Consider the following 25,463-nt stretch of genomic DNA (forward strand, 5'->3'; position numbering starts at 1 on the left):
CACCGCCCCCGCTGCAAATTTAAAAAAAAAAAAATATATATATTTTTTTTTAAATCCCTGTGCGGCCGCACGGCGCCCCCTGCTCCATGGCGCCCTGTGCGGCCGCACAGCTCGCACACCCCTAAGGCCGGCCCTGTCTCCAGGCACAAGTGGCGAGGTTAATATCGCCACACGATTCAATTAGAATCATGCCCTATTGTTGCTTGGTATGACCCTTCAAGAACAAACAATAATGGAAAATACATTTTAATGACATATTTACAACAGTAAAACCTGGTCAATTAATTATGATCATGATTTATTTTTTTGTACAACATCACTCCCATTTTAAATTGCAAAACCAAAATGATTGCCACAGTACATCAAAACCGAAATCTCCAGGCAGCATGTATTTCAAGCCTTGCTTACCCTGCTACATCTAGCGTTTAAACTCCGATTTGGACTCCATCTTCTGTTCTTGAACTATCTCATGTTGACAAGTAGATAGGATTTGTTTCTGTTTCCCTGCATGAACTAAGCAAATTACTTGTCAGAGGCTGATGGATGAGTCAAGGGCCTTATTACTAGGATTGGGCTGACTGGAAACCGCCAGGGTGAGACGCCAATGCAGCTAATATGATCTATGACCTTTAAGTGGATGAATTCATATTTTCTGTTATCGCTGTAGTATTGTGGATAAGTCTTCTGCTCTTGAATTATTTATTAATGGGAAAATATATATGCTTTACAGAACAGCCTTAATAACTGTAGTTGTCTTTAATGTTTTTTTTTTTTTTTTCGTATTTCATCTGCCATATACATTTTCTAATAGCGCTCAGATATATAATTGTTTCTCTGACTGTTGGAGGCAGATATTACAATTTTAGATTTGGCCGTGTACGTGCTGCTTATTGAATATTATTAAATGCATATAATTCACCTTTCCATGATTTTAACTGCTTGAACTTGGTACTATAGCTTTGACTTAAACTGCTTAATATGTTTGTTCAAATAATATTTTTCTTTTGGGAAAATTGGAGCAAACATGGCACGTACAATGTGCCGATCAAATGCACCAATCGCCCAACAGAATGCTTCTCATAGGAAAACATTGACTGATACTTCCATATGGAAGATTTTAGCTTCCTGTTGAATGAGTGTACAAAGCAGAGCGAACCAGGTAGCCCTACTGGCTGTCAGCTTGACTGCCAAATTGTTCCAAATCAATTCATAAAAGTCACTATTTCGTTTGAAAAATTATCTCTCTCATTGAAGGAAGAAAGTCATTGGTGCATTTTATTTAATATTTGTTTTATAAAACCAAGTTGCAGCTTGGAATGAATTGTTGTTCATCAAACATTTTGTTTTGACATTATTTATTTTTATTTACAGAGATAAGTTTGAATGCCAGAGATCCCCCAGCAAGTATTAACATTATCAAAGAAAACCTTGTGAAACCAGAGTGGAGATTGCCAGCAGTCACGTACCAATTTGTTACAAGGCGAGTATTATATTCTCTACCTATTATATCTATAGTGGTTTTCCAAATCATGTCAACGTAAACCGAGCACTTCCCATTTCTGCATACAAAAACAGGCACTGGATGGATATTCATCATTTTTTTTATTTTTTTTATTTCAGAGATTAGATATTGTGAAGCTGCAAGCATCCAGTTTAGCATTCCTTGTAAGACTAAATAAAATGCCTCTGGAAAGAGTAGGAATAATATAATAAGCACACATCTACTTGTTGAGGTGGTAGATCACTGCTTTGATGAAGCAAGACATCCATAGTTTTTGGTTCCATATTTAATTTGATGATAATGGAGTAGCCTCACAGCCCGCAGGAAGTAGCTACAGACTGCTTTTAACTGCTTTTTAGCTTAAGTGCCAAAAGTAATCTTTATACTCTCCCCAATCTGGTACAAATATACTCTACTCTGACATGGAATGTCCTCATTAAACATTAGCAAGGCTGTCCAGAAGGGGTGTAGGTAAAACTAGCATTCCATGTTGGCAAGTGGACCTTATAATTAAGAAAATATATCATGTGATTGTTCATTAAATGTAGTTGTCTACAACTCCAATTCCTTGTCCTGTAATGCTCTTTGTAGCAATTGTGGCAGAAATGCCTCTGCCACATGTTCTTGGAGGGGCCTGCTTGCCTGCCTCAGGACTATGGCCCATACAATAGACCTTGGCTAATATACTTTAAAAAGGCTCTGTTCATGCAATTGGGAATATGTGGTTCGGGAACTGAAAAGCCGCGCTAACCAGAGACCACCCAGGAACTTGTTTACAGTGCTGATGGTGTCTGGTGGAGTGCTTGGAGTACTCTGTAAACACTAGGAAGCAGAGAGTGGCGGAGGCACCCAGTCGCTGTGCCAGGTGTTTCGCCATAGAGTGTGTTATAGTGTTCATTGTGTTTTCTGGTATTGACTTTGCATTGTATCTTTACTTTTTTGTCACTTATCTCTGGAATCCTTGACCTTGGCTGTGTGTGCTCGTTTATCCTACCTTCTCCTTTTCTTGGCCTTTTTATCCTTCTCCTTGTTTTCTCGCCAGGCTAAATTCTATACTCCTTATGTAAAACCTAGCAACCACTCTAAGGTCTGGTAATGTATGTTTAATAGAATCTCTTGGCTCTTTCTTTTGTGTTGGTGATTGTCCCATAAGTGGACTTTTTTATTTAAAGGTTTTTTCTTTTTCACCTCTAAACTTTAATACTCCTGTAAGTTTCCATAGATAGAACATAATGTTATATGTAAAGGACTTGTTCACCAGCTGAAATATTATTTGTACAAGATTGTGGTATGTAAGTGTATTTTATGTAGAGCCAGTGTAATGAGTAATTGGTACTGGGTTTAAGTAATACTGGATTTTTTTTACTGTTCTTGTTATAGAGCGGAACTCAATGATCTACCTCACAACAAGGTCTGTGATGTGATAGGTCTTGTAAACTTTGTAGGAAGGTGTGAACGTAAAAGATTTTCTGGTAAGAGAATGATTACTTTGAATGAATTATGGATATTCATTTTTAAAGACTTTTTATGTTTTTCTCAATTGTGTGTTTTTGTTTGTTTTCTCCTTCTTCTTACCAGACGATAGCGAGGATTTCTGGTTATATCGTTGGGTTCAGATCATTGATGGGACCTCAGATCAACCATTTCTCCTTGAAATATTTGCAACCTCACAGCCAGAGATTTTTGAAAAGATACACCCAAGTAAGGACCGTAATAATTTTTTTAATTTTTTTTTTATCTGGAAGATTAAATTACTTGTATATAGAAAAATGTCACATGTTTTCCTTAAACCAACTTCTTTCTGAGGGAAAACTGTAGGGAGATCCATGATTCAAGTGCTGCGATCTGAAAAGTGGAGCAAAGTTCAAGACCAACCACAATCTCCAATGGCATATAATAATAGTAAATTAATATTATCAGCATTTATATAGCGCCAGCTTATTCTGCAGCACTTTACACTATTATAAAGGAGGGAGTTTAACAATAATTGAGACAAACAATTACATTTGACCGGAACAATAGGTTAATGAGTATCCTGCTTGAATGAGCAGGGGTAGGCAATGTTTGGCACTCCAGATTTTGTGCACTATATCCCCCATCATGCTCTTACATTCAGTATGCTGGCAAAGCGTCAGGGGAGATGTAGTTTGCCTACCCCTGATCTAGGGGACTGAAATTGTTTACATTTTGCCAAAGGTCCCCACTAGAGGCACTTCCACATCCAAGAGCATTGAAAAGTGATAGCCTTTACATTCAGCATGCTCAAATGCAGTATAATGACACCGAACTCTGAATTCAATGCGCCCTAGGTCTTTTATCCTCTTATGAGCTGCAGGGGGTTTAACAAAGTTGATGCTTTCACCAAAGGATGAGCAACCGTTTGACAAAGACTAACCTAGTCATTTTTTTTTGTTCTTTTTTGTTTGTAGTTTATAAATGGAAATGGAAGCTGAATCTAAATAAGACCAATGAACGCTCTAACATTAAATTTAAGAACCTGATTGGGTAGATATATTACAGACTAATTATTTTTCAAAAAATCAAAATGTTGGTACATTTATTAAAATTGATCACTATGCTATAAAGCATGAAGTATTGAAGGTATGCTGGATCCATTTACCATTATCTCTAAGTTTAGACAAAAACAATAATTTTTCAACTGGAATTTTTACAAAATGTATTTCTTTTATTTTTAGTGTCTTATTTAGTGTGTACACAGATGCGAGTTATCCGAGAAGATCCTCTGGACTCTCCCGGTGCTGTGTTCCTTACAACTTCTAATGAGAGTCAGGTCTTTATATCTGGTAAAAAAAAAATATAATAATACACAATTTTCTCTCCTGTCTTTAATAATCTGTTCATGTATTGGTAAAGGCTTTTTTTTTTTTTTTTTTTTGACTGCAAGAGATCACTGACTTTTGGTAAAAAGAATACTCTAAAACCCTAAATCACTTCAGCTTGCTCAAGTGTTTTAGGGGTTAGCATTATGGATGTGCTGATTTTCCACTAAAGTCATCACTTGTATAACATGTCAAGGTTGCATCCTCCCTAGTTGGTTAGTGGTTTTGCTGATTGTTATGTCTAGGGTTCTCTACGAGAAGCATTTCTGCTGTAGCACACCAATTGCCGCCCATGTTTCTGGTCTCCTGATGCTTCTCTATGGGAAGCATTTAATTAACTGAGAGATCAGCAGTACTGCTGTAGCAGAGCTGCTAGGTTTGAAGGAAGTTAATCGTTTATTTTTACAGCTTATTGGCAGGGTTAGAAGGCCTAGGAGATTTTACAGCCCTTCACTATTATAAATAAATATTTTACAATGCTGGAGTGTTTCATTAATAGTTTCTGTTCATTCATGTCCATATGCTGGATTTGTCCATATACTGCCACTGTCATGTATACTTTAACCACAAAGGCATTTATTTTATGAAATATTGAGGGGGGTAGCTTTTATTGTCTTTGAGCTATGTTGATCTGCCAGAGCTAGATTGTTTGTACATGTGAACCTTGGCCCACTATTTGCTTCTTAACATGGCTTTAGACCCCAATCACAACGTGGCACTATATTACTGATATTTTAGTTGCAGTCTCCGTAAGACTTTCATTATGATAAGCAAGTATTGATATTACTGCTATTTTTTTATTGTATTTTTTTTTTGTTAGTAGTGACTTCATAATTTACACTTAACTACATTATTTATTTATTTTTGTCACAGGTCACCACAAAGGACAGCCGTATATCAGTGATCGCAAAGTAAGAAACTTTATCAGCTGGATGAAAACTCAAAATGAAGCCGAGGTGAAAAAGAAAGTTCTGATCGGTGGTTATCATCCATTCCCTCTAACACCAGCAACTTTCACGAAGTATTGCAATGAAAATAAAGGTTGGTTCTGATTTTGTTTCTGTGAGGCCATTTGATTGCATGGCCTTTTGTTTCCCATTCTTCCAACTCTACAAATAATAAGCAATGGCAGAACTCTATAATTTTGTTAATACATCAGAAAATTAGAACAGTTGTACACGGCTCCCAATCAAGAATGTCCTGGAGGATTTGGGACAGTTGGGAAGTATGACTTAAACATCAAGGAAAATATTCCACCAGTTTAAAATTCACAGACAAACCTGTATTTCACTTGGACATGTAGCCGAAATTTCAATTTCATTTATATAGGTCTTATTAGAAAGTCAGTCTCTAAGACTTACATGTCATCAGAGAATTATTGCATTTAATGATCTGAGACCAGTGTCCTTAAAGGGCTACTCTATAACACAATGGTAGCTCTGTTTAAAACGCATTATGCTCTGAAAGTGGTCTAAAGTAGTAAAACGGGGACAAAACCAATGGAACCAGAGCCAAATTACATTGATTACTCTGTCTCTTTTACTTATTTGCACCTTGTCACTGACCTCTATCACCACATGGACAGAAATGACCAAAAGGACATTTTGTACATATTGTCTCTTGGTTTGGAAAGGCACAGCCGGGTGTATATCTGATTAGCTGGGGATGATGCAATCCAGACTCCAGGAAGAGGGGCTCCCAGGTGAGACTATGGTAAGGGCCATTGCATTGCATGTAGGACCCCCTGGTGTATGTACACATTTCTGTGCATAAAAAGCTGTGTACAATAAAGCTGTTCTCTATTCCCCTACATTCAGTCTCGCCTAATGTGTGGGGAAAACTATGCGTAATCACTGCTTCACAGGAGAAAGGGTCTCTCACTGCAGAGCGCTATAACCACAGCAGTTTGGTCCATTGTGGCAGAGCTGCGCAGATACCCCAGTCAAGCTGCAGCAACAGTCTGAAGGGCTCCAGCGTCCGTGATTGCAGTTAGGAAGCAAATTTGACTGAGTTACTCAGTCGGGACTACTGGAGCTCAGTTACATACCTGTTTTCAGAGCATGATGTTTTTTTAAATGTAACCCCAAAATTTTAAAATGTTATTATATGTATAGCTTGTGCATTAAAATAATAAAATATTAAATTCAGGAAAAGAAAGTTAAAGTAATTTTCCTGTTTGTATAGTGTTTATGGGACAAGTAGTTTATCCTCAAAAAGCAGTTCAAGACCTCTAGCAGCATCAGTTAGCTCTCCTGAGCCAAGCTCTGCCGTGCAGGGCTATTTCATTGGCCCAGAGCATCAGCTGATCGCTCTTAGCCTACGAGTTATGCCCTGCACTGCCAGGCTTACCTCACTGATGAGAACTTCAGCCAGCAGACAGGCAGGATGCGGTGACCGGCAGACCCAAGATAAGAAGGGACTCCTGGTACCACAATCAATACAGTGCACTGTAGTTGTTTTGGTGCTTGGAGTGTCCTTTAAATCGGGTACATTTGTTTTGGTCTTTCATTAAAATTAGTATTGCGAATGTATTGCAATATAATGTACTTTAATGTAATTTGTAAAAGGTTAATGTACTCATTGTATTTTATTTAATTGTGCTTCTTCTTCTTCTTCTCCACCATGCAACAGTTGAGTCTGTTTTGACATCTTTTGGTGAACTTAGGAATGTAATTGAACATCTGCACTACAGAGAACACAAACGCATTGCAATTCATGGAGTGATTGTGGCTTTGAGATATGTAGAGTACAATGATATTGCCAGGAATACCCCTGACAAAGAAGCACATTCAGCATCAATGGTATGATTGCCAGTGAATTATAATACTTTCATAAAAAATTCTAGTAATGTACATTCATTTGATTGTGTTCTGAATCCCTAATGCTATAGTTTTTCAGTCCCTAGTCTTTTTTTAGGTGCCCCTGGTTGCTTAAAAAAAATAAGATATACTCACCTTTCTTCCTTCAGCGATGTCACAAAGGAGGAATGGCCGCCTCTGCTGAACGCTCAATCCACTTGCACAGGGCCGTCTTTAACATTGATTGGACCCTGGGCATGCATTTGCTTGGGCCCCCTGGATCCTGCCCTCCTGCCCCCCCCGCCGCCCCCTGCCACCCCCCCCTTTCCTGCCCCCCCCCCCCCCCCGCCACCCCCTCTCCCCCGGAATGTATTTGTGTGCAATGTTAGATGGGATGTATGCATTTCCACACGCATATACACACAAACACTGACACAAACACAGTGAGATACACACACCCACAGTGAGATATACACCCCCCCCCCACACACACACAGTGAGACACACACACACACAGTGAGATACACACACACACACAGTCAGACACACAAACAGTCAGACACACACAGTCAGATATACACATATACACATACAGTCAGATACACATACACACACAGTCAGATACACACACACAGTGAGATACACACACAAACACTGAGATACATACACACACAGTGAGACACACACACACATAGTTAGATATACACACACACACACACAGATATACACACATACAGTCAGACACACACATTTAGACACACACATACAGTCAAATATACACACATACAGTCAAATATACACACACACAGTCAGAACACACACACACACACAGTCAGATATACAAACATACAGTCAGATACACACACACACACAGTCACACACACACAGTCAGATATACACACACAGTCAGATATACACATATACAGTCAGATACTCACACACACACATACAGTCAGATACACACAGAGTCAGATACACACACACAGAGTCAGATACACACACACACACATACAGTCAGATACACACACAGTCAGATACACACACACACACACACATATCAATTTACATAGTTTAGCCACCCTCCTTACCTTTACAGAAGTGTGGCTTCCCTGTAGTCCAGTGGGAGCTGGATGGCTGAGATTGATGGGAGTCTTCTTCTTCTTGGTCTGTACCTTCTCTCTTGGTCACCTTCTCTCCCTGTATGCCTCCTCCTCCCCAGCGGCACTCAGTTAATTGGGAGGAAGTGACCTCACAACACTTCCTCCCAGCAGGCAGGAAGACAGAGGCCCGGTCTGGAGCTCTCTTAAAGGGCCGGGGGCCCTTGATTACCTCACCTGCAGCAGCCCACCGGAATATTTCTTAGTATCCCGTGGGCTGTTCAGACCTGGCTGCGGGCAGGGGGCCCACAGGGCAGCTGCTTTGGGCCCCCCAGGAGCAACAGGGCCCGGGGCAGCTGCCCAGTTTGCCCCTTGTTAAAGACGGCCCTGCACTTGCACATTTAAGTTTCTGCAGTAATAGGTTTCAAAGCAGGCGCACTCACATCAGAGCTACCTGCATTGGATATAGATGACATTGGACGTCCTCCTGCATAGAATATAGATGACATTGGATGTCTTCCTGCATAGCGTGAGGATGTTGAACGTCAAGTAGCTTGGTTTTACTTGGTTACTAACCAGGAAGCTCCATCTTGTGGCTGTCTAAGAGACGGCTGCTAGAGGTGGAGTTAGCCATGGGGGGAAAAATTTGGTTTCTCCAAAACTGCAGTGTTTTTCTTCGCATGATTAAAATGACAGGTGCAAAGCAACCAGACCATTTCATTGACATGAAGTGGTCTTGGTGCCTAATATATCCATTGTCAAGAGTTCTTGTTTAGACTCCTATTTTATTTTGAAGCGTAAGAAAAAAAGAATATGATGGTACAGAAAGGGAGGGGGAAAAAAAAGTGCAGCACTAGATTATTAACACCGCAATAACTGGTTACCGTCTGTTCAGTGATTCACCTGTGTAATAAAAGAACAGCAGTTATTTGCATACGAAGGAAGGTGCATTCACGTAGTAATATAGCATTGTATGTAATACATAGTATTAATGAATTGTATATGGTGCAGGGATTGGACAAAACAAGTGTCCTAGAAGTCAAATTAAACAAATCTATTTAATGATCTTGCCACCAATAACTGGAAGAATATATTTGTATTCGGGAGTGATGGCTAGGGAAGTTTTTTACATGGTGCCAGACTGCACCCACATAATTTGACTCCACCCATGTCTTGAAACCACACCTCTGTATATTTTGTCTAAAATATTAAAATTTAAAATAAAACCACTTTTTTTTATTGGTTTAATGCTTTGACTTGCTGAGATATGGCCAGCACATTGTAAAGAAATGTGAGTAGCACATCCTGGCACTGAGGGGATTAAACATATTGCGTATTACTTAGCATGCAGGAAATTGCTTGTGCTTGTTACTTAGAATGAAGGAAATTACTTAGGTTAATGAGTTATTCCTGCTCTGACATATGATGCTATGTGCAGTCAGCACAGAAAAAGTCAATTTAAAAAAAGAGAGAAGACTTGAGGATACAGGACAATACATTAATAGAGCTGTATCTGAATTCCCGGGGATTGTCCGGCAGCATGCTTCAACATACATGTCAGTGTGGCGGGTCGGGGGGGGGGGGGGGGAAACCTTTTTGAACAGACATGACACTTTAACAGCAGACATGCGAAGTGCTAGTATTGAAACTAGGCTCCATTAGTTGTGTGTTACCCTGTAGCCTAGTGGTTACATTTGTGGATACCTCATGAGCCGGAAAAAAAGAATCACAATTCAGGAGTTGGAAATCATCACAACTCCTGACTCAACTCCTGACTCAGAATAAGCATAACAAAAGGCCAGAATTTTACTTGCAAACTTTTTATTTAATTTTAAGCTTGGTGCACTACCTCCAGGCTACACTACAAATAATGGATTTCTGTGAGATTTTAAAACTTTTTAATTATCACACATTGGGCATCCAATTGAGATGCCCTATTGGAGATAAAAAGTGGTACTTCAAATATCACTTCAAGAAGCATACTGAGTATCTCTTAGGTGCTCTTTGAATGGACAGATTTTAAAAAGCTACCTACCGGTAAATTCTACACATGCCTAGTTTCATGTAACATCCATCTTCAGATCATGCTCATGCTGAAAGTGAATTGAAGGACTTAAAATATAAATTTTGTCAGAGTGCCACGATAGTTCTCTCCTTCCAACAAATCACAACAATCGCCCTTTTCTCCCAAAATTTGGGATCACAATGTACAAATTTCTCACCTCTAGTGTTGCTAACAGGGTCTCAGAGTTACTGTAAGAAATGTCTTTAAATCTAGCGATGATATCTGCTGTATCATGGACACATGGGAATAGTGAAAGCACAGGCGAGCCACTTGCCTATATAATCTAATAAGCCATGCACACACTATCAAGGGAATAATGAAATTGGAAGCACCCTTATAAATTCTAAGCAAGGTATACACAATTGTAAATTTTGGATATTCCTCAAGGAGATAGTCTTTCAAAATAAAATTGGCATGTACCCCTCTTAACAGTATTGGATGCACTTTTACCGCTCCAACATTTTTAAATGAATTAACATTAGGGTGGTTACTTGCTTTAGTCTGATATTCTGACATTCCCTGTAATTTTGTTTGCAGAGATACCCTGCTCCTAATGATCAAGGAGGGAAGCAGCCAGCAGAAGAAAGCATGTCGGGTTTACTGTTACAAGAAGCAGAAGTTGTACCATGCTTGCAACCAAAAAGCATAGGCAAGAATCCTGTAATGAAGAGAAAAAGACCACATGAACTTTCTGCAGTCTAGTAAGGAAATATTTCACAGGGGTGTTATATTCACCATGTCTCAAAATGCTATGTGCCTCTTTCCTATACAGAGAAGTATACTGGAAAAAAAAAAGTATTTAAAACCTAAAGCAATATCATCTATGACACACACACAGTGTTTTTAGAATAATATAAAAAACACTCTGTAGTTTAGAAACTGCGAATTTTGCTAGTAACAGTGTAAATATTTTTTATTGTCCTGCTCTGCCTTGTCTATTTCTAGATCCAAGCGTCGTATTTATAAGGGCCAAGCAGAAGCTTTTTTTGTTTTTTTGTTTTGTTTATACAAGGATGCCTCCATAATTCCATCCCCTGAATTACTAGTTTTATTTTTGTAAAGATTGCATCATCTGGCTTGGCAATTGTAACCTACCACATATTGATCATGGAATGTATTATGTCATTTCCTTTCAAGCTTAGTTGTCCTTTAAATTAGGTGAAGTAATTGGAAGTCGTATGACATTACAAGTTTTGTAAATTTGGCAAAAAAAACAAATCTCTCCATTAAGATACCAAGTAAATGTCGGATTTAAAAGGTGCTGATAAAGGCACAGAAAAGTGTGCCTTGAGATTATTTCTTTCAATGTGCCTTTGTCCAAAACACCGTCCTCATATCAAGTACACTTTCTTGTGTATTTGCCAACCAAATAAAATATTATACTGTCCTATTAAGTAAATCGGCCTTCTACAACAGACACCTTTAGGTTAGAAAGAATTGTGAGATTCGCTATATCTCAAATCCATGTTGTACACTTCCAAGGGGTAAGACCATTCCAATTAAAACATGTTATGTAATGCACCATGCAGCTTTGAAGCAGATTAAAGGAATCTGATCTCTGCCTACTTGCACTAATTCTCTAGCAGTGCAGTAAAACTTTAGAGTAACTTCAATAACATTAGATTTTCTTTTTATGATTTTGATGAAAAAAACTATATATTTTTGAGCTTTTTCGTAATACCCAATGTATGCTACATCCTTCAATAATGTAGAATCTTTCCTTTTAGTTACATTTATACTCACCGATAACACTGCTTGTTAACTTACTTCAGAGCAATTAGCACCAACTAGTATTCCAGCTAACTAGCACTAATATCTCCCTGTTTACCCAACATGTACTTGTGGCTTTCATTAAACTTCTGAAGTTAGCATACCAGGTTCTTTAACAGATGGTTCTCAAAGGGAACCTTCTGGGGGGGTTCCATAGGTTGCAAAAATCTGATTTACTATAGATTAAAACACTGAATCACTGTTTTTTTTTTGTTTGTTTGTTTTCTTTTCTCTCAGTGATGTAGATGAAGACAGTAATTTTGTGCCTAGAGCAATCGAACTAGAGGGAAGTGACAAGGAGTCCCATGATGCAGCAGGTACATTTTGTTTACAAGACCCCTTTGTCTCTTCTTCTAACATGGACAGAGGGGATGTTCTCCATGATAATTTTGTGAGCCTTGTAGACAGGGGAGGGCTGGCAGCCTTTGGCCTGGGGGGCAAATCCAGTCAAGTGGCCCATTGCACCAAGAGGAGAGTAAAAACACCTTTCCCATGTGATTGAAAGAGGGGGGGGGGAGCAGTCACCTAAACAGACACTCAATGACAGGCACACGCACACACTCACTGACAGGCACACAGACACACACAGAAAGACAGGCATACTAACACACACACACACAGGCATACTGGCTGACATACACACACACAAACTGGCACACACAGACATACTGACACACACATACACCCAAACTTTACACTTTTAAAACCAGTAGACAGTGGCTGAGTAAAGGGACAGGGCTGTAGTGGGGGGACAGGGGCTGTAGTGGAGGGTATAAACTGTAATTTGGGGGTTTAGGAAATGTAGGGGGGGATAGGGGCTTAAGTAGGTTGATGGCTACAATTTGGGAAAGGGGTTGTGGTGTGGGTGATATGGGTTGCAATTGGGGGAAGAGGAGCGGTAGTGGGGATGTTATGGGGCTGTAGTGGGAGGCATGGGGCTGAGAAAGGGGGCAGGAGCTGATAGGGGGAAAAAAAGGAGCAGGGAAAGGGTGGGACAGAGCCTTACTAAGGGACCAGAGCCTGACTAAGGGACAGGGGATGGCTGAGGAGGGGGACAGGGGCTGAATAGGGGGACAGGGGCTGAATAGGGGGACAGGGGCTGAGGAGGGGGGACAGGGGCTGAGGAGGGGGGACAGGGGCTGAGGAGGGGGGGCAGGGGCTGAGGAGGGGGGGCAGGGGCTGAGGAGGGGGGACAGGGGCTGAGGAGGGGGGACAGGGGCTGAGGAGGGGGGACAGGGGCTGAGGAGGGGGGACAGGGGCTGAGGAGGGGGGGCAGGGCTGAGGAGGGGGGAAGAGAGGGGACAGGGCTGAGGAGGGGGGAAAGAGAGGGGACAGGGCTGAGGAGGGGACAGGGGCTGAGGAGGGGGGAAGAGAGGGGTCAGGGCTGAGGAGGGGACAGGGGCTGAGGAGGGGGGGCAGGGCTGAGGAGGGGGGAAGAGAGGGGGCAGGGCTGAGGAGGGGGGCAGGGCTGAGGAGGGGGAAAGAGAGGGGGCAGGGCTGAGGAGGGGACAGGCGCTCAGGAGGGGGGAAGGGGGGGCAGGGCTGAGGAGGGGAATAAAAAAAAAAACCTAAAGTGTATTTCCCCCTCCCTGAGTCTTACCTTAGGCCAGGGAGGGGTGGGCAGCAGCCAGCATAAAGCAACAGTCAGTGAAGTCTGGAGCCTGCAGTCAGTGGAGTCGGCCGGCCTCTACTGATGATGTCAGGAGGAGGGGGTGTGGCTTCCTCTGCTCTTCTCCCAGACTCCCCAGCGGTCCTGGGAGAAGAGCAGTGAAAGTCACGCCCCCTCCTCCTGACATCATCAGGAGAGGCCGGCCGACTCCACTGACTGCAGGCTACAGGAAGAGTGAGGTAAGTTGAAAAATCAGAGGCAGGGGATTCAGATTTTCCTTTTTTTGCTGGATGTGGGCAGCCCTGGCCCCTGGGTTTAGGGCGGCCTGGGGGGCAATTGCCTCCCTGCCCCCCTTCCCAGCCCGCCCCTGCTTGTAGATCTGGTGGCTAGGATTAATAAGTGTATCACCCATAGACCAAACTGATTTAAAATTAATAATAATAATAAGATTTATAATAACCTTTTATGAATCAGGAAAAATTTGTTCAAAGCTACACTTCATCAAAACCTTCAGAGCTGCCCGCTAATAGTTAAACATTACTACTGCAGTATTAATCATGGACCGTTCGATCCTACCGCTCAGTAATTTTAATGAGAGATAGTTATAGAAGCGTTGGATTTACCAACATTTCTACTGTTACTTGCATGGTTAAAAATGACATCTTCTTGATTATTGCTGATCTACCTGTCGACCGCATGTTTGATTGCATCGGCTAAGCATCCTGGTTTCCGAAGACGTTATGCAATGCGTTTAAGATGCTAAGTATAACTTTTGGTGTTATGGTTGAAATATACTGTACATACAATATATCCAATCATTAAAAATAAATAAATGTTTGTTCATACATAAGATGATGGATATCACTTGTAATACAAATCTACAACTTCAGTTGAAATAATTTTCTAGTCATCATCATAGTAAATGTTCCTAAAAAGTTTATGTAGTCAAAAATTATTTTTGGGGGGATATATTCAATAAATTTAAAATTTGATGCTTTCAAGGACATTCAACAGTTAGTCTCTCTGGTCTTCCCCACTTCACTCCCTGCACAGAAGCAGGAATAACAGAGAGACTAACGGTCTGCTTTTAAACACTGTCTGACTGCCTCACAAGGTGTATGTATATGGCTGAAGGATCCTGTCACACTAAAAGTATTGGATGAGGTTTTTCACATTTTGTTTTCTTTTTTACATATACTTCATTAAAAAATATAGATTTCCTTTTAAAAATTGAGTTATTATAAAAAAAAAAATAGTTTTGAGGTGAAAGTTGTCCTTTAATTTGGCACAATTTTCTTAAATTTGTCTGCTAAAATTCATTTAGTTCACAGTTAGAAAAAAATTAAACCTCATATAGCCAAATGGGTTCCTAATATTTAAAAAATGAATTTCGTGGCAGCAAGGAGATTAGTTGGAAATATTAGCTTTACTCCAGTCATACCCAAATGACCGCTAAATGTCCTTTTACAAGGGAAAAAGTTAAGAGTGATTTGGGGTATTATTACAGTGTAAGAAGGTTTGGGGCTAACATCAGGGCCAGATTATATGTCCTGTTCCTGTAGGCCTATAATTCTAAGGCACCCCCTACTCCCCCACATGAGGTGTTTAGTATTTAGGAGGAGTTAAATCTAGAGTTAAGGTAAAGTTTTGTTTTTTCAATTTGACGGGGGTTACATTTATGGTTAGGGCATGTGGAGTACTTAGCCTACAATGTCTTCTGTAGTCTTGTCAGACTCCTATAATTGATTGTTGTGCTGCAGTAGCTGTTACATAATGTGCATCACTCAGTGCTTTCCATGCTACTCCTGCAAGGCGTTCCTTGTGTGAGAGGTGTTGGTAGCAGATGGGAAGTGATACCTTCCACTTCCTGTCCACACAGACACTGGAGGATCTTGGGCAGCACTGCGTTTTACACTCTCTCTAACTCTCCCTCAGATCTGCTATTAAAGGGACACTGTAGTCACCAGAACAACTTTAGCTTAATGAAGCAGTTTTGGTGTATAGAACATGCCCCTGCAGCCTCACTGCTCAATCCTCTGCCATTTAGGACTTAAATCACTTTGTTTATGAACCCTAGTCACACCTCCCTGCATGTGACTTGCACAGCCTTCCATAAACACTTCCTGTAAAGAGAGCCCTATTTAGGCTTTCTTTATTGCAAGTTCTGTTTAATTAAGATTTTCTTATCCCCTGCTATGTTAGACCCTGTGAGAGCCTCCTGTATGTGAATTGAGCAGTGAGACTGCAGGGGAATGATCTATACACTAAAACTGCTTTATTTAGCTAAAGTAATTTAGGTGACTATAGTGTTCCTTTAAGCATAGCAGGCTGACTGACCTACAGAGGATGCTGGCCAAGGCTCCTGGTACTTATAAATCTCCAACAGTCCACTTAATCTCCCAAAAGGCACATTATAAGTGCTGAGAATGTGTACCTCCTACAGAACAGGTGCCTGTAAGCTGGTGCCTACTCTCTTTAATGGGAAATCCAGCCCTAGGCAATATTAGATTGACTCAGGGTTGATGTCTATAAATACAATTCCTCTTGTCCAGGAATCGAGTCGAACTAATGAAGGGGATTAAGTTTAATTTCAGCTGTCTGTGAATAGCCAGATAAGCAAACTGAAATAGATATTTAAATTCTTTTAACTCAATGGCAGACAAACCGAAGTGAAAATGCAGGTGAAATAAGTTTCTCTTATATGAGTAGCCAAATAGGTTTCACAATACAAACTTTAGTTTAAGACTAATTTGGACAACCAAATGCCATTCTCCTATTCAGTACTTGTGAACAGACCTATTAAGTTCCTTTTATATAAAATGGCTTTCTTTCTGTTAATGCCAAAGGAGTCCTGTATTTTGAAGTACAATGGATGCTGCCATTAACTTATTCTCACCTGCACAATTTATAGACACAAAGCTCCAATCAAAAGGCAGCTTTAAATTCAAGCATAACAGTTCTTGGTTTTCCGCCATCTTTCCCTGCAGCCTTTCACGAAAATAATATATTTTGCACTAGTAAAATGGCAATACAAGACAAATCCCATATTTTTTCTTAGTGATTCCTATGAAATCTATTATTGTAATAACTATTTTCAACTGATTTTCTGCAGGGATCAATAATGTCTGTATTATTTAAAAAAAAAAAAAAAAAATTACTAGCCTAAACTTTTGTTAATTTCTGTATGAACTTTTTACTGTGGTACTGTTCAGCATCTTGTCATGCAAGGTTCACAATTGTACATGAACGGTTATTTGGCATCCAGAATAACTGGCACATTATTGTGTAAAATATCTTGTCTGTTAAACGGTTATGGCGTATGAGTTAAATATAACCTGTAGCTTTTATATGATGGTTATGCCATAAACCTTGCACTGCTATTACTGTGTTTACCTAATGTTCATGTTGTTTGATTGTGGATCTGAGTAACTGTGCTCCTAAAACATCTTTGTTTGCTGTCCTTTGCAATCAATATTGAAAATATTATCTTTTGCAATCCATGCCAAAGGGTATCATTTTCACTAGGCCGTCTCAATTTCACATCTGCCACTATATTTCGTATGGCAAATTACAAAAGCTAATGTGTGTGGTTTAAGTTAACAACTGTACTATTTAAATTGATGTTGCTCAATAAAATATAGTGTAAAATTGATCCCTCTGTGAATTAATTAAGCATGCAATGATGGCTTAACGGTTACTTTTTTTTTATATGCTATAGGAGAGCTTAATGAGGTCTGGTGGGCATTTGTATTTCTACAAACAACATGTTTTACTCAGTCTATAATGTATACTTTATAATATAAAATATGCATACACACATCCTGAGACCCCCCCCCTTTGTATAGCACTTTCAACTTTTGGAACATAGTACAGTATAAGAAGGTACATTTCACTGCCCCCGCTGGTTTTTATTTGACTGAGCCTGGCAGACAAGACAACAATTTTGCTGTAATTTAAACCAAATTCATGTAAACCTATCACAAAATGATTTTTTTTCCAGTATTCTGTTGGTTACTTGTTGTTAAATGAACTTTTTCATTATATATATATATATATATATATATATATATATATATATATATATTTTCAAAAGCAAGAGATATTTACTACAGATTGCCTTCAACTTTTAATTATATATTTTGCAACCTTTTTATAGGCAACAAAGAGGTAAATTATGTTTCCAAATCATCAAAAGATTTATGGGAAAGTGATCTGTGGTCAGAAGTTGCCCATAGCATAACAGAACACCTGCATTATAACCAGGTATTCCCAGGAAGCAGCCCTCGGAAATTTGACTATACTCATAAGGATATTCTTATGCAGCACTACAATCTCCACCCTGCAAAATGTTCAACAACAATGTGCCATTCTAAGAATATAGAAGAATTTACATCTGCCAACAGCATTGGTCACTGTGAACTGACCATACTCAGTAAGTTATTTTAGTGTTTGTCTTTAACGTTAAGAAGGGTTCAGTAGGGGAGAATTTCGTGTGGAGTAAAATTGGGCAGTTTAGAAAAGTGTCTGTCTGTGTGTGTGTGTGTGTGTGTGTGTGTGTGTTTTTTCTGCTATTTAGGAGTTAAATCACTTTGTTTATGCAGCCCTAGTCACACCTCCCGGCATGTGAGAGAACTAATGCTTAAACTTCCTTTATTGCACATTTTGTTTAATTTAGAATGTCTTATCCTCAACTCTGTGTTTGATTTAAAGTTCAATTTACAGAGCAGGAGATAAAAACGTCTAAAGTAAATGAACATCTGATAGAAAATGAAGCAATTTCTTTGCATGCAGGCTGTATCATTCACAGCCAGGGGAGGTGTGACATAGGGCTGTGTAAACAAAGACAAAAGTGATTTAACTTCTAAATGGCAGTGAGACGGCAGGGGCATGATCTATAGACTAAAACTGCTTTATTAACCTAAAGTTGTTTTGATGCCTATAGTATCCCTTTATGGTGGCAAATGTAATACAAATATCTTTCTGCGGCAATATACCCTGTCTAGATATTAATGCTGAGGTTTCAGAATGCTTTTCGTACTGCATTCATTTACATACTTAAAGGACCACTATAGACACCCAGACCACTTCAGCTTAATGAAGTGGTCTGGGTGCCAGGTCCAGCTAGCTTTTACCCTTTTTTTTTTATAAACATTTCAGAGAAACTGCTATGTTTATACTGAGGGTTAAGCCAGCCTCTAGTGGCTGTCTGCGCATTCAGCCAATGACGTCGCGAGGAAGGAGAAGAGGAGGAGGAAAGCTCCCCGCCCGGCGGGAGTGGGACCCCTTCCTCTCTCCAGAGCCCGGCGGGAGTGGGACCCTGAGGGTGGGGGCACCCTTAGGGCACTATAGTGCCAGGAAAACGAGTGGTTTTCCTGGCACTATAGTGGTCCTTTAAAAAGAGAAATTGGGGGTGGCGTTCTTTTAGTTATGTTCAGCATTGATCACAGACTGCTTAGGAGGGGAAAGCGGTCTGCCTTTTCTGTTGCAGAGTCTGTGATACTGCAGAGTTGCACTGGGATGGGGTAAATTTGAATAGAATGGAACACTGATAATTTGTCTCTGAAAACCAGTATTTCAGCTTGGTACACTGGCTTGCAGATGCAGGATTGTAGTAGTGCTTTAAAATAATAACAGTTTCTGACAACACTATTCATGATGTTACATGTTTAAATTGATTGTAAATGTTAGGGTTAAGTAATACAATATAATTATGCAGGGAATTGAATTTAACCAGTGAGAGATGCAATATTTAAAATTATAATTTAGCAATTCAAATATAATGCATAATAATTATAGGTAATTGAAGTGTAAGCTGCTGAAATAATAATTATTCATCTCTGCAACAGGTTCAATAGTAGGCTGGTGTTGACTGTATCCAGACTTCCTACTTGATTATAATTACTGTGGAAAATGTATTTATTTGTACACTAACATATGGTTAGGATTTCCTTAATTTAACAGCCAATATCATTCCTTTTCCAGGCATAAATCAAAACCTAGCAGTAGATGTTGTTGCTCTTCCTGTATTGTGTTCTGATAATTCATATGTGTTTACAATGCATCGGGTGCCAAGCACCGACCAGATTCCCTGTCCCGGAACGTCCACAAATAATAATACCGGATGGACAACTCACTCTTTATTTTCTGAAGGTGAGACATCAGCAGATTTAGACAGACCATTTTAAGCTGAGGGATTTACATGATTTAGCTGTTTTATGATGAAAAGTCATGATTTTATAAAAGACATGGAAGCTATTATTGCTTAACCCTTTCTTTACTGTCCACCAATAACAGCAAAGAAAATACCCAAAGTCAACATATAGCGTGACTCCAGCCAACCCACCATTCAGGTCCCTGTAAACATACGCACCACCGCCAGTGCTTCCTCTTTTTTTGACAGTGAACAAATAAACCAATATCAGCAGAAACAATAAAAACAAGGCAAACCTCAACAGTCCAAGACATCCAAAATGAAAGAGTTTATGCTGGGATCAATCTAATAGATTTCATGAGGAACCGGAACACGAATTTCAACAAATGAAGATTCTCCATCCAAAGCCGCACAGAATGTAGGACGGTCATCGTGAAATCACGCTGTCAACACATAAGAAACAGGAGCTCATCGGTTAATAAACTAAAAAAAAATGCACACCCATTGTGCAAATTACTCAAATTTGCTAAAAAAAAGTTCATAAAAGTGTTGATAAAATCATGAACCAATAACTCACAAACCAGCATATAAAAACAATAACAGAAATACACAACACTCCACCAATGTAAAATGAAGAAAGAGGGTTGCATCGCCTTGTAAGTGTCTTCTGATCCAGATGGTGCTCAGTGCATATAAAAGAGCAGGAGAACTTGGTGAAGGAAATATAGAAACGCACTTCTGATCAGCTCCAAATAGTAGCGCTTGGGTGGTATGATCCCCGTCTGTGTATATACTGGTACAGCAACAATTTGCCAGGAAGTGTGTCAGGATCCAGATGCACTGTATGGGAGTCCTGGCATTGGTAGTAGAAGCTCACCCATGCAGATGTGGCATAAAAGGAATAAAAACAACCAATAGTGCTAAAAAAAAAAAAAAGCAGTATTAAAATAAAAAGAGGGGTACACACAAAAGCAGAGCAAAAATGTATAATCCCCACCAAGGATATTTATGGAGTCCTCTTGGATAAAATCTTAATTAAGAGGGTCCAAAGAAGTTTAAAAGTATACTCTTTATTTTTATTAAAAAAAATCTTTAAAAAATGCACTTAATACGTTTCGCCAATTCACAGGCTTTCTTTAAAATGATCAACCGAGGTAGATCTATCGGCCATTGTAGGTGTCGCAAGAAACACCTACACTGCCCCGACTACGCAACCTAGCCACTAACTGGCAAAGAAGTTTGGTGAAACACCTAGGCACCAACAAGAGTTCGAATTGAGGACACTTAAAACGTGAGCACCGTCAGGTATGAGTACTTTAGGTCAAGTTATGCCAGACAATCTTCCTGGAGAAGCATGTCCCTTAAAGTATAAGCCCTCCATCTTAAAGTGGTTGTAACATATCTGAGCATTAAGGGCTAGAAGATTGATAACCAGTCACATCTGGCCACCTTTTTTTCTCGACTAGAAAAATGTTTCTGACAAAATCTGTGGCTGAAGGAGGAACCAGTTCAATCACTTCTTTTTTGAGAAGAGCTGGCAATTTTCCATCGATCAACCTCCTGCCGTGAAAATAAAATGTAAGGAGGGGGAGGCACACAAACCAATTTATATGCAGTAGCCTCGAACTGTGTAGAGTACCCACCTATTTGACGTTCTGCGTGACCAGGCTTGGAAAACTTGCAGGAGTCTGCCCCGCCCTACACAGACATGGGCATAAGATAGACCTAATGGATTACTTAATCACAGTCTTGCACCAGCACCACCTCTATATCCTCTGGAACGCCATGTTGTTTCTTGTGAGGGGGAAGAAGGACTTGTTCTCCTGATAGGAATTGCGTTGTGTGAAGGAGCCTCATCTCATTTGGTGCATGTCTGTGCAATTGTGGTTTGCTAGATAGCCTCTTGGTCTGGTGGACCATTTAGGCTCCCACAAATCTACCCAGGTCTTTCATAAAATTATCCCTGAACAACAGACCTTGGGCGTTCACATTGCCAGCTACAAATCGCCCTTTGAACCTACCCCTGAAGTTCCTCTGGGTCACCATCCAATTCTCGCCTCTGATGTCTTCCTCCAGTCAAATAGTTTGACAAGTGGCCCAAATATGTTCAAATGCTTCTCTTAGCATGACTTGAATGTTGATACCACCTTACAGGGGGTTCCATCCTGTAACTGCTAGTACCCCTATTTACCACTATAAGTCTTAAAACCTAGAATTTAGCAGGGCTAACCATACAGATATCATAGCTGTTGGTATAGAGTAAAAAAAAAAACATAGATTAAAAAAAAAAAAAAAAAAAGGGGGGGTCACCTTAGGATCTAACTCGGGGTGTCACAGACAGGCTTGGACATTCAGCCCTGAGCTTGTTACAGGCCACTTTACCATAGGTGCGTCTCACCCAATTCTCCAAATATTGGGTAACATGATCCACAGGGAGCCACTCAGCCGACCTGGGATTATGGTGTTTATTCGGGTCAAAGAGTGGCTCACCCAGCAGATCCAGAAGAGTGTCTACCGTGTCCACAGGGTCAGACCCTGGAAATTTGCCCTTGGGGGTATCTAGAGGGTCGTGCAATTCTGCCACCAAGATAGCGGTACTCAAAATAGCTGTCCGACTTGACCACAGCCTCCTCTCTAGACACGATTTCGGCACTCTCTAACTGTGCTCTAGAATATTTCCATCAACGCGCCCATTCTAGAGCGGAAAGTCTCTTGCATGATGTGAACACGCTCTCAGGATGGCCTGGGAACCTTGATTCCTAACTGTTCTTGATTTCAATTTGGAAATTGCCATCTTAGGCGCTTTCACAGCGGGGTTCTATCTTTACAGGAGGTGCATGGCCCAGGGACCTTTGTCCCCTGGGCAGGAGTGTTAATGGCTTGAGAAATTGTCTGCGGCAGACTGAAGACATTGATGCCATAGCAGCTATAATGGAATTCACAATGGACTTTTGTGAAGCGGCAAAAAAGAGGAATTACTGGGGGTGGTCTTTGGCTATACAGGGACCAGAATGGGGATTTGCTGGGGTCAATATATAAGTTGACTTTTCTCTTTTTCTATTTTATTTGTTGCATTTGGTGGACAGTAAAGAAAGGGTAAAGTACTATGAGCCTCTGTGTCTTGCCATAGCAGGATTGTTCTATCTTTATGTTGGGAAGGATGTGTTTTTTTTTTTTTTTTTTGTGTGATATTTTTTTTTTCCTTTGTCGTTTTTCTTTTATGTCCAGGATGAAAGTACAGCTGATCTTAATTTTACATTTCCTTTGTGCCTTCTACTTTTAACTTTTTATACATTTTTGCAAGTTGCTCAACAATCTACTTGCTGTGTCTTTGATTCACATTAGGAGTTTGTCTCTTTAATTCTGTTTCTAGTTATTCATATAGTACAAAGCACATTTTGTCATAACTTTCTTAGAATGGATAAAGTAGCACATCAGATATGCTACCCATTTCCTGTGCAAGCATGCATATGGCTTATGCACATCAAATAAGTTCCCACTCTCTTTGACTGGCTCCACGTGCCTGAACCTTTTCTTGGATTGTCTGATATTCATTGAGGTTGTGCTGGTGCCTGGTTGGTTTTGTGCATTTATCTGGCTCTTCTGGAGCAGTGCAGGTCCAGTCCTTTTTGTTAAGTATAATTTATTTTATTGTCTGTAGGCAGAATGATCCAGAGAAAGATTGTCATACCAGATCATTGATCGGTTACCATTTACTTTCCCCCCCATCATCCTTTAAATAGAGATAGCTAATAGAGCCAAACAAATTCATTAATTCATAGTGCTGTTAAGGACCCCAGGTGTCTATAGTGGACATTAAAAACATACACCTTTTGCTGGTATTTTGGTCTACTGTCCTGAAGTCATTGTAGCTATGCTAATAATTAAATATGCCTCTATTTCCATTTTAGGTGAACTTGCAAACTTTGTGCGTGCCCATGACAGACTACATGTCATCTGTATCCTGGATATCTTTTACCTGGAAGAAGATAAAGTGGAAGTTTGCCTTAACAGAATTTATAATCCTGTTGACGAAGCAGTACCCGTAACTTGAAGTCATCATTCGTTTTGTACTGTACATTATCACTATATTTTTTATTTCACATTTTTACTCATTTTTTTTTTAATATTTTAGGATATTGCATTAATAGAAATATTTAATACATAAGCACTTAATACAGATCCCATTTTGTGGAATAAAGTGTATTTCTTGTAGTTTACAAAAGGAGAAAATGTTGAGCATTTTCTTTAAAAAAAAACTATATTTTTTAAAACCAATACTATTTAAAATACGGTATGTAATTGGGCTAAATTATGCAGCAGTGTAACTTTTTTATTTTTATGTTGGGGAGTTGAAGTGTGTGACTTTACCATTGCTTGCACTATTTCTTTAAAACTCTGGTAATCTCACATTCCACTGTGAATACTTTGAATTGTAACTCATAAGTTAAATACAGTATTTAACAGTCTCATTAATTTATGATGCTTGCTAATTATGATATACGGTATTTATTTTCAGTATACTTGACAGTGACACAGTTATGTATAAAAGAAAGTGGGTAGAGTATTTAATTGAAAGGTCATTACAAGTGATAGGCACTGTTCTATATTTTCTAAATTCTACATAGTGAAGCCAGTCCATGTAAAAGTGTCCTTGCAGTAACTAAATGAAGATTGTATCCCGTGTCATTCTGAGAAATGTGAACAATATATTTAGGAAGCACTGCCCTGATGGGTGCTGGATGAATTGGGCTCCTGCCCCACAAGATTCAAATGTAGTTAGTAAGTATTCCAAAATGCAGAGTGCAGAGTTTGCATACGTAATTATGAAAAATGTGATCAGTTATTTTAATAATGGTTTAAATCCAAGTATAATACATGTTCCAGAAATGCTATTTGTACTTAAATAGGCATGTTCTAAAAATGCACTTTTCTGTTATTTAAGCGCATATTTCTTTTCAAATAACTGATAAATTTTCTATTCACGCTTGTAATGATGTGTACTTGCTCTCTCCAACCATGTGTAATGTATTGTCAACGTGATCTGTTTAGAAATTACATTTTCTTAACTGGAGCTGGAGCCAAACCGAAACAGGTACTTCCTTCCAAGTACCAATTTCCCTCTGGGTCGCAAACACATTTTATTGGCAGTTATTGAACTGAAAGTTTGTTTGTGTAAGGTCAATTTCTAAACACTGAATTTCTTACATGTGCTGCGGCATATTTGCTTTGATATTTACTTTTACTTTTTTTTTTTGATACATTTAAGCTATAACTTTTTAAAATAAAATTTTCTTTGTTGTCCATTGCTTTGCTTCTGAGCTTATCATTTTGTTTTTTGTTTTTCACTACTGATAATCCATCTCTTTTGATCATATGTAAGATATCCCACTGTAGGGAAAGGCATTGAACAGTGAATCCTAACACAGTCAACCCAGTGTGTTGGAATATCTGTCTGCACACTACTTGGGAAGTAAGGCAGCTGGAATAAATGTTTCAGGGCCCTAGCTTAGATCAACAATGTGTTCGTTTGTGCTTTGTCTCGTGGCCAATGGTCTTACTGATCTCCAGACTTATAGTGGCCCACTGGGATTTTTATTTTTTTTGGTGAGATCTAGGAACTGTTTTTTAG

At 39.6% G+C, this 25,463-nt stretch overlaps 1 protein-coding gene across 1 annotated transcript in view; it reads left to right on the forward strand.

The window, feature by feature from the left end:
• RADX (RPA1 related single stranded DNA binding protein, X-linked) overlaps positions 1–25,082 on the forward strand; it is a 46,704-nt gene extending 21,622 nt beyond the window's left edge. The window contains exons 4-14 of the mRNA XM_063431960.1: positions 1,372–1,480; positions 2,882–2,973; positions 3,080–3,202; positions 4,198–4,305; positions 5,215–5,382; positions 6,973–7,142; positions 10,839–11,002; positions 12,309–12,388; positions 17,837–18,112; positions 19,663–19,830; positions 23,743–25,082. Of these exons, the coding sequence (XP_063288030.1) occupies positions 1,372–1,480; positions 2,882–2,973; positions 3,080–3,202; positions 4,198–4,305; positions 5,215–5,382; positions 6,973–7,142; positions 10,839–11,002; positions 12,309–12,388; positions 17,837–18,112; positions 19,663–19,830; positions 23,743–23,885 (1,601 nt within the window). The 3' untranslated portion in view covers positions 23,886–25,082. The remainder of the gene's footprint in view (positions 1–1,371; positions 1,481–2,881; positions 2,974–3,079; positions 3,203–4,197; positions 4,306–5,214; positions 5,383–6,972; positions 7,143–10,838; positions 11,003–12,308; positions 12,389–17,836; positions 18,113–19,662; positions 19,831–23,742) is intronic.
• The last annotated feature ends 381 nt before the right edge of the window (positions 25,083–25,463 follow it).

The sequence above is a fragment of the Pelobates fuscus genome, chromosome 9, assembly GCF_036172605.1.
Source record: "Pelobates fuscus isolate aPelFus1 chromosome 9, aPelFus1.pri, whole genome shotgun sequence".
NCBI lineage: Eukaryota > Metazoa > Chordata > Amphibia > Anura > Pelobatidae > Pelobates > Pelobates fuscus.